A 15,867-nucleotide genomic window follows, 5' to 3' on the forward strand; every position below is an offset into this window, starting at 1 on the left:
AATGCAGTATATTTAWTTTTTTTTTTCTTTTGAGTAGTGCATCATTTGCTTCCTGACTGGTTTAATCTTTATAGTTCTGGAAAGGAAAGAAAAGCTGCTGTGGTGATGGTTGCCGTTTGTGAGCTGCTCTCAGTGCTATGATGGCTTGTCTGTAATTTGATGAACTATTGTATGTTCAGTTAATTACTCCAGGAATGACTGAGGTATGCGTGCTTGCAAGCTGGTACTTATGCAGATTGCTACTTCTATTCTGCTGGTAATTTTTCTTTCCACTGGCATTGAAACAGAGTTTATAACGAAACCAACAATCTTCATACATTTATAGATAAACTATAAAACTTTTATGGCAGTCTTTATATAGAAACTAATGGTCTTTCTTGTACARAGTCTATGAGCATTGTGCAAACATTGCACACAGGGAAAAATAAAAAGCTCTTGCTTTGTGTCATTGAGAGTTGTGTGATTGGAGAGTAGTTCCACAGTGCTGGCCACTAATGGAGCATAAACCCCCCGTCTTGGAAAGTCTGTGTGCACTGAGGGGACTCACTTGCCTGAACAGKGATGATTATAATCCAATTGGATATTTCTGAATTGCACATAATATTCTGAGAATCAACTTTTTACCTTACCGGTTATGTACACAGTATCATAAAACCTGCTTTAAGAGTAATTTGAAATAATTGCTGTCCTTTTAGGAGCAGATGAAGAAGTTGAGTGGGAAAGGCTGAGCAATAAGTCATTTAGAGAATCTAGAAAGTGGCTCTGGTGTTTTGAAAGCCACTTTGTATTAAGTCAAGGCAGTGTAAATAGAGAATTTACAAAGCATTTGATACTCTGTCTGTACAGAGCTCTCACCTTACATTTGAATAGGAGGCTTTTGAAGTGAAATCCAAATAAAGCAGGATGAGTAAAGCAGGGCAGATGTGACCATGGCATTGTACAGTGAGCACTGTCAGCCAGGTGGGGTAAAGCAGCACAAGAAGGGCACCTTTGGGGGAGGCAGGGGCCTGGGAAGGTCCCTGTGGAACTCCCTGGGTCCCTCAGATGCCCCTGGGACAGCAGCTTTTCACTGGAGTTTTCTGCACATGCCATAGCCATGAGGACAGAGGTGGTGGGCACGACCAAACATAGGCTTTGTCTGTAGAATGGAGTGCTTCCTGAATTTAGAGTGGGTTACTAGACCAGATGTATTTCCATTAATATAGGAAAGTGAAGAAAAAGCCTCATTTATTCCTCTGTCTTAAGCATCTTTGTCATCTGGTAAAAGTTGTATTTTCATTGCCTTTTCTTTAGCCCAAATAGCTGAGAGGTCAGTGTTTGTTATGTATTTCTGTTTGTGCCTTTTATGTGCCTCTCTGACGTAATTTAATTGGAATAATAAATGCAGAACCTCTTCAGGTGCAATGTCTCTGTCTGTAGTGGGGTGTGGATCTGTATTCCAGGTGCTTTGCAGGTCCTTTGTGCCGTGGTAAAACTGGGGTGTTTTTCTTTGTCTTTAAGCTGTTGGTTGAAGTAGCTGCTGTGTGTGATCCTGTCTGAGGAAGAGCTGAAGTGTAAATACTGGTTTTCCTGTTTGTGCATCAGTGATAGCATTAACTGAATGTTTTTTCACTTATGATATCTATGTCTCAGAAGTCATGGTGCAGGGCAGGAGTGGTAAAAGTGCAGAAAGGTAATAGTAATTAACTGGCAATTAATGTTTTGAAGGAGCTCAGGAGGTTGATTTTGGCCTGAGAGTACCTGAGGTGGTGTTGGACTCTGGAGTCTGTCTGTGAAAACCACGTCAAAAGCCAATGTCTAGAAGTCAGAAGAATTCTGAATAGRAATAGAGGAATAATTGGGTTCAACTGGGAGGAAGTGTGTCCAAGCCACTTTCTAAACAATTTCAGTTSTCTTTCATGTAAAATTTGAATTGATATTGGAAGTTTGCTAAACACAAATTTGATTTTACCACAGATGATTYGCTGAGTGCAAATATTACTGGCTACAGTCATATGGCCTCTGTTATACAAGAGGTCAGACTAGATGATCATAATGGTCCCTTCTGGTCTTAAAAATCTGTGAATATATGAATAATTTAAAACCTGTCCTGCCAACCCTTATTCATTGAGGTGGTCATATTAAAATCCTTTGGGACTGCTCGTGTGAGTAGAGGTTGTGGGATCAGGCCTAGAGTGAGTAATCATTATCACTTATGTTTAAATTTATTGATAAAGGTATGAAATATTCACTGCGAGTAAAGCTGGGTTTCTTCAAAATGGGAGATGCTCCAGCAGTATTATTCTGCTTGGGTTTCTTGAGCCAGTCAGCAGCAAAATAGTTTTGGAAGTTATCTTGTGCCAGGGAAGTCCAAAGTTCTTTGCTTTGCACATGGAAAACGTAAGATTCTAAGTTAAGTCRTCTTTGGTCGTATCAGCTCTCCTTTCTTCCAAGTGAAAAACACTTTCCAGGGCAAGTGAATGCTTTTAAAACTCTCAGATTTTTGTCCACTATTCTCTCTAGCATATTCTTGTATCTGGAAATCTGAAAGTTGTGGAAATACTGATAAATTTGAGAAGCTGTATCCTCTTATAACCCTCAGTTGTCTGAGGTGATCACTGACTCCATCTCATCTCTGCAAAATACAATGTTTGAAAAGATCTTCTTGCCCTGTGGGCAGGAGTGTCCTCATCATACTCATAACTTTTATCTTGGTTCTTTAGGGAATTCTCAAACAGGTGTGGTGGGAATACAAGTGTGGGAAACAGAGTCTTGGGAAGTTTCAAAGTTGGTCAGCTGTTGCCCCCTTTGGGATAGTTGTTTAGTTCYGTTACATTTCCTCACTGCTAAAGCCAGGTATTACCTGGGTGAGGAAGGTGTTCAATAACTCCATCAGTGGCTGCTTGGAACACGTTCCTCTCCAGTGAGGAGCATCTTTGGCACAGCAGCTGGACTCCTGTGAGAAGGTGAATCCAGGGATCGTCCCAACTTCTGGTGTTTGGAGTCCCCAGCAGTCCCATTTCATTTTTATGTAACAGCTCTTGMAGTGGTGCTCTGGTTTCTCCTAAGTCCACTGGCACTGGTGGAACTGGTTTTTTCAATACTTATCGGGAATTAGGGGTTGGCTCAGTCGCTGGTTTGGATTCTTAGTCTGAGTTCATTCCTGCAAAGGCTGTCACTGATGGAGGATTTATGGTATGGAATGACAAAGGGAATTCAGGGTYGTCTTTGGTGCAGGAAGAAATGGAAGTCTGATGTTAGTCTCTAGATCTTTGCAGTAAAAGGACTTAATTTTGCAGAGAGTGATGGTAGAATTTCTCTAATATGGAAATGGCAGAAAAGTGGTTCCAGAGACCTCCTGTGCACAGAGGCAGAGGTTGGTGACAAATCTTTACCTTGTCCTCTTAACCACAGAATTCTGCTGTTGGCTTTAAAGTGTTCCAACATTGCAAGTTTCTGCACATCCTTTCTCTTGAGCAAGAGACAGGAGTTGATTTTTAATGATATTTACTATTTGTTGAACCAAGTTGTTTGTTTGTTTCTCTTTTTTCCTTTTTTTTTTTCCTTGCTGGTTGTTTATTTGTAATATCCTAGGGATTAACTTTTCCTTTAATTTAGTTTCCTATCTGTTGTACGCTGGCAGAAGTGTATATAAAAATTTGCACCCAGCTAGAAGAGATTACAATCTTTAAAAMGTCAAAACTGGATTTGTTTTCCTACCTCATGAGAAATGAATTTTCTGTTGGGGCTGAACTTCAGTTCAGATTTATAGAGGTGTAACATAGTCACATGGGCAGGATTTGATTTTAGGTTCTCATTTCAGTTTGGAGCTCTGGCACTTCCCTTTTAACACAGTATATTTGTGTGAATGAATTCCTGTGGTTTGCATTATCTGATTATAGCAAAGATCAAATCTGGTTGTGCATATGACTGAAAATCTAATTGGAATAGTGCTGTCATAATAGTCTCCTGTGATCATAAAGTTTGTATTTGATGAACAGAGCTCATTTTAGGTATTGCARCAGCCACTGCTTTCGAGTATTTCCTTGCCTCTATTTTGGGAGGCTGCACTGGCTGGGCCAGTGGTGATTAGCAAAGRCTGATCCTGCCCAGTTATGTAAACAGGGCATTTCTTTCGTGCACGTCTTGTTAACTCTCTGCTGCAGACCTTTATTGGTGCTTCTTCAATAATTTGTTTAAACTRTGCAGTACAGATTCCTTATTTTAGCACTAAGACTTACAAAGGCTTCTTTTAGCAGCCTTTAATTTTGTACTTATGTATGTGACATAGCCTGTGGCTGTGATCTCTGCTGTGAATCTGCAGTTGTTTTGGGATGAAAGCAGAAGGCAGCTGGAAACTCAGTAGCTACATCTAGCTGTCTACCTAGAGAAGGCCTTGATTTCAAGTTTATCTAAACAAGCTCGACTAATCCCAACTATCTGGGGGGATCCACTGTCAAAACAAGCAGCATGGCCCTAAGGCAAACACAACCATACAGAAATGAAGGCTGGGACTTCCAATACTCCAATGACTGCATACTGGAGGCTTTTTTTCCTGAAAAGAGAGTAAGAGAGGTACAATTTGCATAATGCCTTTTCATCGGGAACTTTTGGAAAGCTGACAGAGGTCCAGCTTATAGCGCTGTAGCCACAATACAGAGTCTATAGGAGAATCCTTGAATGACCTGACCATATTGAAAGAAAAAATGAAAGCATCGAAGTATAGCCAAGTGAGTGTGGAAAAGAGGGCTGGTGCATTGTCTAACATCTGCTCTACTTCTCGTTAGTTTTGTTCTTYGGTATTCTATGTGGACTTTGGAGAAACCTAAGACAGCCTAACATGAATCCTATAATCTTCCTTCTGAATATTTATGTAGTGTGCCAGCCTCTAAGCTGTCCTTTGCATCTTCCTACTTCCCCCTCATTTTCATGCTCTCAAATGAGGCCAACATTTCAAAAGCTAAATAAATGTTTGTGAATGTTTATAAAAGATTTGCATAAATTTGTCCTTGTTTGACAAAGATCACTTTTTTCTTATGCCAGTTCTGAAATATTTTAAAGGTTTCAGTGCTTGTCTTGACAACAAAGTCCTGCCTCAGAGAACAATGATTGCTGATTAAGTGGGTATGTGCTTGGAGCTGAATAGAGCGATGGAGACGACGGCTGAAAGGGCCACTCATCTTAAGCCAGAATTATAATATTTAACAAATGCTAACCCAAGGATAGATTTAAAGCCTTGGTTTTGGTGCAGTGTACCTGTGCAAGTGACTTAGGRGCTGAGCAGGATGTGATTATCTTTTTGCAGCTAATAGTCCTCACCTAATTTCTGCTAAATCTGCAAGTGAAAATACACCTCATTTTTAGTCACTAAAGGTTTAAAATACATTTAATTGAATCAGTGTTCCAGCTCTCTGATATTGGCTTCTTACATTTACCAATTGATCACTGTTTATACACGTAATTGGACCTGATTTTTTTTATGCCTGTTAGTATAATTTTTCAATTCTTTGTGATTTAAGACTGGAACAGTTATTCAACAGTACAACCGTAGCTGTGGATTTTTTTTTAGCATGTTAGCTAAAATCTATTTCTCTTGGAATAAAACTAAATCTCTGCTTTTACTGAAGGGCTTTTAAAGACATTTGTTGAGGAGATCTCTTTGAAAAGCTGCTTAAATATTTAGTTCAGCTTTACTTTCAGATTTTTTTTCTACTGGAGAAAAGTAATAGTCGTTCCCGTTCTTTTGTTCTATGAGTTGAGAGGTTGAAGTTGTCATTAAGGCAAAAACTAGAGCTACTTCTCTGACACAGTTTTTATCACATCTGCTAGGCCTGTGTCCCAGGAGAAGCTGAGCAGAGCCTGGAATTCAGCATAGGCCCATTATCTCCTGTTTTTGCGTGTGTTGTAAAAGGAGTGAGACCTCAGGGAGGCTTGGAGCCTCCTCCCGTGTAATGTCCAAATCAGATTTGAAGGACTGGTGGCAGGAAAGCTTTGGCCTTGGGGTGTGAATTCTAAGAAACAGAGTCACAATTAGGTTTAAAAAATTCAGGGATTTTGAGCTTTATCTTGAAATATGTTTTTAGTAATGCAAGGAGAAAAGTTGCCCATCTGTGCACATATTTTGTACGTTTAAAATATTTAAATGCTAGCAGGCCTCAATATGCTTAGGAAATGTTATTTATCTCCTGCTTTTCCTGTTTCCAGGATTGTGGATATGTGTGTTGAGTTTTTGTTTGTTTGTTTGTTTTTAAACAGCATTTTCCTGAGAACCTTCAATGAAATGTTCTTTTGTGTGRCTCTGTTCCCCTGCTGACCCTCAGACAGGGAGAGGTGGCTTTGSTAGAAAAACCCTCCCATAATTCAAGCTTTAGAATTGCTCCGAAAGAGCTGATGGATTTCTAGAGCACATGGATAATCTCGTGCTATAAAGTTGTACTAGAAAATTTTATCAGTTAGAAATAAAACTAAATTCAGGCAATTTAAAATAATTCTATTWAGCAAATTATATCCTGATATTTTTGGGCTACCAATTTCATCCAGATTTTCCCCGGGTTTCCCAAGACAGGTTCCCAACCTGTTGGTTTGTGTGGCGTGTTGTTTCCCTGCTCTGACTCACATTCATGTTTAAGTATCATGCCTTGATCATTCATCATATTTCAATCATTTATCATATTTCATAGATCTCCCTGTATTTTAATTTGTTTTCAGTCCAACTTCTCCCCACATTTCTTGTTCCCCTTTGCATCTCTGCTGTCTCGTTTCTCAGAGCAGTTTCTTTGCAGCAGCCCCTTCTCTAGCCCAGCCATTTGCACATCATTTTATCAGTTCAGTTTTATTTAATTGCATCTGCACGTGGGATATTTGTTAGTGATGTTCATTTGTGCAGAAGAAGTGAAACAACCCACTGTATTTAAGAGAATCTCAAGTTGTTCTGTTGATTTGGAAGTGGGAGCATACGGTGAAGGGTTTAAAAATAAAAAGACTACAGCTACAGCTTGCATATTAAATTCACAAGTGAATGTGCACATTTTKTTCGGCATTGTTGAGCTTTCTTTACAATTTCATTGCGATAGGGATGGTTTGGGAGCCGAGCCCGGTGTGCACTGTGTGTGTAGCAAAGCCTTGCAGAGGTGCCTGTGACACAAAGGGGCCGAGCGCCCTGTTCCTGCCTCATTTATTTGGAAAACTTGCTACTGAAACCAAACTTAATCAATGAGCTCTGTGTTGTCTCCGATAAGTTATGTACCAGCTTTATTGATTGGGAAGGATTTTAGCAAACCCAAGTGGGGTTTCTAATGTCAGCAGTGTTTTGATTATGAAAAGAGTTGGAACCTTGGGACAGGGAGCCAGGTGGTGCCTGTCCTCCAGCCCTCGGTGCCACGGCTGCGCCGCATCCCCCGGGACACGGTTCATGCCCTGCACTTTAGCTCTGCTCACTGCCTGCTCGAGATGCACTTTTGCTCATTAAAATGTTAAAAATCAAACTGCATGGAAAAAGATTTGTGAAAATATAAACTTGGGGATTGATCCAGAAAACTGGCGTGTGATCCCCTGGRGAGCCCGGCTGCAGCTCGCGGGTATTTTACATTGATCAGCTGCCTGTCCTGGATTGTGGGGGGGTTCTTTTGCTTTAGAGGCATTTATTTAGCTTTTTCTTTAAGAAAATAGGCATAAGGAAATAAAACAAGAAAACAGACTATTGATACTTTCTCTGTGCTTCATGTTGGGTAAAAAAAAAAAAAAGATTGTAAGGTATTGGCATAGGGCAATTCTAGGTTTTGTTTTGTTACATTTTTTGTCTGAAATATAAAGAAATGAAAATTTTTCTAGGTCATAAGTAATAACCCACTTAAAGACATCAGGTAGGACATCGTATAGGAATGATACAGGTATTGCTTATCTTTCAAACTGAGGAGTATTTAAAGAATTAAAAAAACCCCAGCATTCTATTTAGAGTAATGAGCTTGCAACTTTAGCAAAAATGGAATCATTCTCCGGTAATTGTTTTTCTTACATGCAAAAGATCAGCAGTTTTGCTAATTCAAAACTAATTCTATATATGATATTTATATTCTTTTAGCAGTTACCATTGAAAAATAAGTCTGCACTTAGCCTGTCCTAATCACAATTTTTTGGGTTGTGAATTGAGCCAGATACGAAGTGGTGTATAATGAATGGCAAATTATGTCCAGTGCTGTTACAAAAGCCAGATAATAACATCAGTGTAAAATCTTTCTTTAAAAGARAAGGCARTGTGGAGCAGTACAGAGCCAATCTRTTGCYKTGTTTARGTGAASATTYCATTTGCTGTGCTTAGGAAGCTGTAAATATCAAGGACCAAGTGCAGAGTAAGTTCTGAGTGATGCACTTGTACCGTGACACAATGCTGATGAGATGCTGAATGTTTTATTATGKCAATGGTTTTACTTGCAGTTACAGGAATTATTCAAATCATCAARATAATGGGAAGAATATATTCTGCCATTTTGAGGTGACTGATAGCTTATCTTCTAACACAGTTTTATTTCAGAATTTTGTRTATCTATATGGTTTTGTTTCTAAAAAAAATAGATAAGCAGTCGTTATTTTGAGGACAGTGTGGATTGATATGGCCAATARAGATGTAGGCACTTTGCTCTCCTGCAATTATAATTTCATAATTGTAGAGTCCTATTGGGTTTTTGTTTTTGTTTGTTTTTTAACATTTTGCACTGTAAGGTTTCAGTTGTGGCAAAGGACAACTGTGTAAGAGTTAAAATTTGTCCAGATGCGTTTTTTGTGCCTGAGCAATTGGAGTTCAGCTTGTGAAAGTCAGTGAGATTCTGCACCAGGGGGAACCCGATCATATTAATGAGCCCTTTACTATCAAGGCATTATTTTGTATCAAAATAGAGATTTCTGCAGAGTTTACTCTGCAATCTGCATAGCTCCTTTCCAAGTTTCCTGCTGCAATTCAAAGGAGGAGACGTCTTTGCTTGACATGGCATTCTTCAATAGATCCTTTCTTGTTCTTTAAAAACAGGAGGTTGTTAAATAATCTATCAATAAACTGTCAAGAAGTCAAAGTTTCCGTATCTGTTTTTGCCTGAAATCCTCAGAACTTGCCACATTTTAGTTGTCAGGAAAGCTCCAAAGAGGAGTGTGAGCAGTTGAGCCTGAAACCATGGCTAAGGATGGGCTGTGCTMGTTTGAATTATGCAGGAGGAACATGTTCCTGCAAGGGAGTCAATATGTTTKGTGCTTCACTGAAGAGGTTATTAGATTGATGGAGTTTATTTGGGAAYGATGGCATTTGGGTTAGAAATAAATGAAGCGAGAAGCATCTATTTAGTTATTGATGATAATTTATTGCTRTTGGTCAGGAAAGTGTTGAATTTGTTGGAGGGTTTGTTGTTTGTTCAGGGTTCTGAAAGCAGAAATAGAATTTACACTTCAGGACCTGAAATATTGAAGTGTGAAGGAGAATGAGCAATGAATTGGCTGTAGGAAAGCTGTGCAAACTGAGAGACCTTTATGGTGGGTTCTGGGTTACAGAATTCAAATTTGGAAGATCTRATGGTTGACTTTTGTCTGTGAACAGAACTATTTTGGGACTAATGTTTCTGGTTTTACCTCTTTAGTGACTGTATTCGTTTAATGTTACAAAGTTGAAAATGATTAATTTATCTGCTGATCRTGTTTTCATTTTCCATATTCATCCTTTTCTTTGCTCTCATGCTTAAAGATTTTTTTTTTTGCAACTTTTAGAAAATGGTTTGTGGGTTAAACAATCCATATTAATTTTAATACGCATGATTTTAATCACTCAGATTTCCTTTCTAATAGCACTAGGCAGCATTAAACATTCCTGCTATGAGACCCATTGGCTGCATCTTTTGTTATTTATCTTGCTGATGTTAGGAAGTATTCTCTAATCCCCCAGACCTCTGTTCCTAGGTAACAGTCAAAAGCTGTGCCAGCAGAAGTGGTCCTGCCAGGCCAGGCCCATGTGGTTTGGTGTTATTCACTCCGATCCATATGCTCAGGGTAGGGATTGTCCCCAGAGAGGTGTTAACACTCAACAACCCAACCTCCTCCTCCTCTGTGGAGAATTGCTGGATGGCTCCTGCTGCCTGCCCATGTGTGAATCTTGATTAATTTTTCATTTTTAATGAAGTTTGATCATGTTTATTATTTCACATGATTGACTGCCTGGTACTCCTTCCATGTAATTGATAAAGCCCATATTTCTTCATCTGTCTCTTATTTCTTCAGGGCAAAGTTGTGAAATTGTGTGATGTGGTTAATATTAGATTTATTGGTCCCCATAGATGTATAAATTATCTCTTTTTTTTTTTTTCCCTCTCTCTGCAGGAAGTTCTACAGACTCTGACCAAGTTTTGTTTCCCCTTCTATGTGGACAGGTATTGTTAGCTTTTCAAACTTTACAAGAAAATAAGCTTGTCAATAAAACCCCTGTAGAAAATAAAAGCCATACCATTCATAGTGTTCTGTCTGTGTGACTGGGACTTAAAGCACCMGAGTGCAAATTACAGTCTTAGAATCACTTTTTCCTGGAGTTTTTATGGGCACCATCAAAAAAAAAAAAGAAGTTTTAAAAGTTGGAGTTGTTCAGCAGCAGCACTATGAGGCTGTTTTGTTTTRCTTCTGCACAATGCTTGGATGGAAAATGCTTGGGTAGGAATTGTCAAATATGCATATTAATAGCAAAGCTTTGTCTGCTTGTGCATTTTATTTCTTAATTGCCAAAATTTGGGTGGAACAATCAATTAAATGCTTTATATTTAAAGGCCTCTTGATGTTGCTGGAATGTTGGTGCTTTACCTGGCAGCTGCTTAATGGGACCTCAGATTTTGGGGAGGGGGGAAGTTGTAAAGTGAATATGAGAAGATCTAAGAATATTTAATTTCTGTAATTTAGAAAACTGTAGAACTTTTTTAGTTTTTYTTARKTTTTTGCTTTTACCATGAGTTATTTTTGATGGTTTCATGAAAAGAACTGAAATTTTGAAAAGATGCACCCGTGCTCCTCTCRTCTCTGAGCTTCATTATTTGTTCAGAATGAATTGTCTTTATCAGCTGAGACACTCAATGGTTTGGGTTGAGGGAACTGACCTTTGCTGTCCTTAAACTGCTGCAAGTCTTTTTCTCGTTTTAGAATTTGGAATCACTTTTTTTGTTGCTCATCTTTTTCATTTCCTAAGGGGTGGAAACAGGGAAATACTCATGTATTTTTCTCATGTATATGTTTTCTACTAGAAATATTTATGCTTACTGTGTGTAGATTTATTGTACCTAGGGGTTTTGTTTGTTTTGTTGTTTTTGGTTTTCCTCAGCAATATAACATTTTGAAAGAGAGAACACTGAAAACCCATATGGGGTGCAAATGAGAACATAATGAAAAGTGATTCCCATTTCTGGATCCACTTGTTTGTCTGAATATCACAGACTGTCACTGAAAGACTGCAAGCCAACCAGTTTGAACATAAAGGAGACTTTGTCACCCATAACATACTTAATAATTTCAAATGGAGAATGGACTTCTGCAGAGACAGAGCCCAGCCCAGGTGGAGGCTGTGGCAGCTGCAGGAGATTTTTGTGCTCCTTCTGCTCTGGATGTAAAAATACATGGTTGGCACTGCAGGTTGTGGCACTCAGTGATGCAGACACTCCATTCTTTTCATCATGACTCTGTTTATACTGTGCTCAGTGGTCAAAAGCCCAGGTTGGCCATTCCTGTAGTGATGGGCCAGGCTTTGCTGTGCTGTGCTGGTGGGATCATCCAGAGGCTCCTGCACCAGCTCCCTGCACGATTGGGTCACTCAGGGGTAGGTGCTGGGGGGCATTTTATGGAAATCACTCTTCCTCTCTCCCATTCTCTCTATCCAAMTTCTRTCTGCCCCATTAGAGATGAGATTTRTGCTGCTTCCATCCTGTGAGGCTCTGAATAGACCTTCAGAAAACGTTTGGATTCCCAGCTCTGTTTTCAAAGGATTGATATTAAAATCTTAGGACGCTTTTTGTGTTGGGAAGTTTATCCTTCCTGTGAAGAKCTGGCACCAAAACTTGAGCAAGACCTGTCAGCAAGGTTTGTTTTCTCCAGGTCACATAAATGCAGGAGTCTGTAGGTTTGCTCTGGAGGAACTCACCAGCTTGTCACATTGTTTAATGAATAAGCTTCTCCCTGCTGCTAATGAAACATGTTTTTTTCCCCTGCTCCGTAATTTTAATTGTCAGCTCGAATGCTATTTCTCACACACATTCTGCTCTCAACCTTGTTAAAATTAAGCATATAATCCCCTTTTAAARCACCATACTAAAATCACCATAGTAACATTACATCCAAGCTTTACAGATAAAACACACCACCAGTGAGGGATTTTTGGGTATCCCCAGCAGCTCAGTGTGGTTTATGGAAGTGGTTGCTCTGCTGACATTTAGACTTCAGGAGGATGATAGTACTTACACTGGCTAATTCTCAGACTACTGGAATGCTTTAAATATCTTTTTGTTCATCTTCATCACTGTATGTTTTTCCTTTCCTGTTTGAAATCCACTAAAGGATTCTTCTTTCTAAGCTGGACAGTARCATCTTTCCCATCTGGATCTGGCTTTTATTTCTGCAAGTCTGTTTTTCCTAATTTTCCTCCAGGCACTGARTGTGTGATCTCCCACAGAAATTGTTTTTTGCATGTGACCTCATAGAAGAGAGCATTTTAAGGCCTTTGACTGTTACCTAAATGGCCTTGAATTTAACAGGTATTTCTTGCTGTTGGTAGGAGGGTCTTGTAAAGCTGCACATGTCAATGCAGATCAGATTYCTCAGTTCTCAGAAAACCTAAAAAYCCCCTAGAACATGACCTGAAATAAGTCTTATAATTAGAAATATTTTGTGTTATATGAACACAAAATGGGTTTGGTTGCTGGTTGATAGTCTGAACTATTTTCATTTAAACTCATTTTTAGTATCCTCCCACAGTTAAAAAATGGGAAAGAAACRCCACAAAACCCTCACTCCTCCCTCATCAAGCATGTTTAAGGTTCTAGAGGGTGCATACTTTTTAGCTGATTTCTCAAAAAAGCTCTGCTGAAAGAGGAAATGTTATAGGTTCAATGACTTGGATGTGATACTTGACACAGAATTAGCTCAGCATTCATTTTCCTGCCTTGCTCTTTGTGTTTGCAGCCATGCCATTAACCAAGTTGGGCAGAACTTCACRTTTGTGCTCACAGACATTGACAGCAAGCAGAGGTTTGGATTCTGTCGCTTGTCTTCGGGGGCCAAGAGCTGCTTCTGTATCTTAAGGTAGGTCTGTGCTTTGCCTTCTGCCTGGGAAGGAGCAGTGTTTGACTGTGCACTTACACTGCACTTACACTGCACTTATCACTTCCAGCTGTTCAGAATTATTCCCCTATCTGGTCCTCAAAGTCACTGCTCTTCTGCACAAGTGGTGCAAAATCCCTTGCACTTGGAGTTCCTCTGTAGATAACTGTATTTGTTTGTAGTCAACGTTCTGGAGTTAACAACGTGGAAAAAGTCTCTTTGCAGTAATTTGATATGACAYAGCGTGGTGGCAGCTGTTATCTTTAGCTGTCACAACTGATCTTGTTAAGACATTTTGTGGACATTTGTATATGCAAGTTTTATTAACAAAGCATCTGTTGGTAACTGAGAGAATGTCACTGATGCTCTCCACAGCCCCAAAGTTTGGATGTGTGAGCTTTTCTCTGTCCTGTTGAGGKTTTTGTGAAGTTTGGCATAATAAAGACTGTCAGTGGAAGCTGGAGCTATGCATTTCACAGAAAACGGGCCAAGAGTTCTATCAGAGTAGTTTTTGATAACCTCCCACAGCCACGTTGGAATGCAGTCCAGAATTTTCTATTTGCTGTGAGAAATGAGGCCAGTAAAATCAGTTTTGGTGTCTTACCAGTATTTTAGTTCCATTAGGAACATGCATGGATCAAAGATTTTCACGTGGCATCTTTCCCGTCTTAAACAAATTTAAGAATTGCCTGTCTTCTGCTTCCTGCTTTCTTTGTGTTGTTGAGGAATTGGAAATTTAGGGGCAGTGGCCCAGGTGAAGCCAGCCCAGAGTCACCTGTGGACAGCTGGGGCTGAAGCCTCCCAAATGAGGACACTTTGCCCTGTGAGCAGCTGGARATGGTGTCAGGGCCATCCCTGGCTGGCTTTGCATGGGACACAACCTGGGTGAGGACAGAGGAATTTATCTTTGTCCCCTGAGTGCCATGTGGGGCTCCTGAGAGTGGGATCCTGCTGTGTCTGATTCAATGTGCCCCCTCTCAAGCGTTCCAGGGGAACCATTGCAAAGTACAGAGTGACCTCTCCTTGCAGGGGCTGCACACAGCAATGCCATGGAATGGAGCTTCATATTTGGAGAAATTGTTGTGAGAGAGATCTAGCAAGACTCCTAATTAATTGAGTGGGAGGCAGAGTGACAGGTGTTTGCTGGGTRTCTTCTCTCATTCTGTCTTTTCCTAGCAGACACTCAGCTATTATTAGCTCTGGCAGTCCAGCAGCATGGGCTGGATCCTGCAGGCAGGAAGGTGTTTCCCAGCTTTTCCCACAGAACTCCCCCCTGGATGGTCGGGTGCTCATTCCCCGAGTCTCATGTGGGCAGAGTCTGCTTATGGAAGGTAACTTTCCCTGATTAATGTTAAATTAAAGGAGAAACACAGTTTTAAAAAGAAAATTGGAATGAAGAATAGTCTGGGTCCCTTCTTGATCCCTCCTGGATAAGAGTTCTTTGCTGTCAGCTCCCTTATGTTGAGTGAGTGCCAAGAAGAAATGGAGGAGTTCTGTTGTAGTTAAATGCCTTCTGCTTCAACTCATAACCAAAAAAAAACGGACCACTGTGGATGAATTGGGACTCTTTGCTTCCTTTCTGTTGCCTCTTTCTCCTGTGCACTGGTGAAAAAAGAAAGTTCATCATTAATGCAAGTTTATGCAAGTTTTAGAGGATAATAGAGAGTGTAAATCAGCATTACATGAAATCACTTCCTCTATTCCCAGGACTGCAGCTCCCAGTATTGATGTGAATCTTCTCAGTGTCCTTTATGTCTTAAAGGAATGGTGCATTGTAAATGGATGGGGAAAAGCATGCTGAAGAATGTGAGAATGATGAGTAAAAGCACAAGGGGATGAAAAGAATGTTTGTTTAATTGTTTTTAAATTACAGAGTGGATGGCAGCAAGCTTCTAGTATTCCTTGCTATGCTGAGCAATAGTATAAGAAGTGATGGTGTTTATTACTAATGATGATATTCACAGGTTTATCAGGGATTTTATGGGACAGGCCATGGTAGAATGGTTTGGAAGTGGAAAATCATCACATGTTTAGATTGAACAGGAACAGCAGAAAAAGGAAATTCTTTTCACTCAGAGAGTGCTTAAAAAAATTGCTGCAGCATTCTGGAAGTGAAGTTGGAAGCTGACACAGTACTCGAGGGCCAGGAGTCAGGGTCTGGACTTGAGTGTGAGTTCAGAGCAYAGTGAGGCGCCTCTTGGAGTTCAGTAGCAGTGGGGTTATCCTGTGGCCAGGGAAAGGCARTTCCATTTGGCAGCAACTGCTTTGACTATTTTACCCAATACTGCTTAGAAATCCTCTTTTGAGGTAGTTACCATAGATTTTTTCCTGCTGTAGTAGCTCACACAGATTGATGAACTCTCTGATAACTTTAAAACGCGCTTTTCCGGGTGTCCTGTGGTTGTCTTTAATGTAAAACCACTCTCTTGAACATCGACCGTGCCTCTCTTGTTCGGGTTCCTTTGCCCTGCCCCGGTTTTGTCGCTCGCGGTGAAGCTGCGGGGCCGGGCCGGGTGACCCCGAGCGGCTGCGCTGCGGCGGCGGCGCCAGCAGAGGGCGCGCGGG

General features: G+C 40.2%; 1 protein-coding gene across 6 annotated transcripts in view; it reads left to right on the forward strand.

The window, feature by feature from the left end:
- DENND1A (DENN domain containing 1A) overlaps positions 1–15,867 on the forward strand; it is a 149,248-nt gene that overhangs the window by 31,936 nt on the left and 101,445 nt on the right. For all 6 annotated transcript variants that reach the window (XM_057372924.1, XM_057372920.1, XM_057372921.1 and 3 more), the window contains exons 4-5: positions 10,333–10,382; positions 13,165–13,284. In XM_057372924.1, coding sequence (XP_057228907.1) covers positions 10,333–10,382; positions 13,165–13,284 — 170 coding nt within the window. The remainder of the gene's footprint in view (positions 1–10,332; positions 10,383–13,164; positions 13,285–15,867) is intronic.

Source organism: Malurus melanocephalus, unplaced genomic scaffold (assembly GCF_030028575.1).
Source record: "Malurus melanocephalus ecotype Western Australia unplaced genomic scaffold, MMel_1.1 scaffold_181, whole genome shotgun sequence".
Taxonomy (NCBI): Eukaryota; Metazoa; Chordata; class Aves; order Passeriformes; family Maluridae; genus Malurus; species Malurus melanocephalus.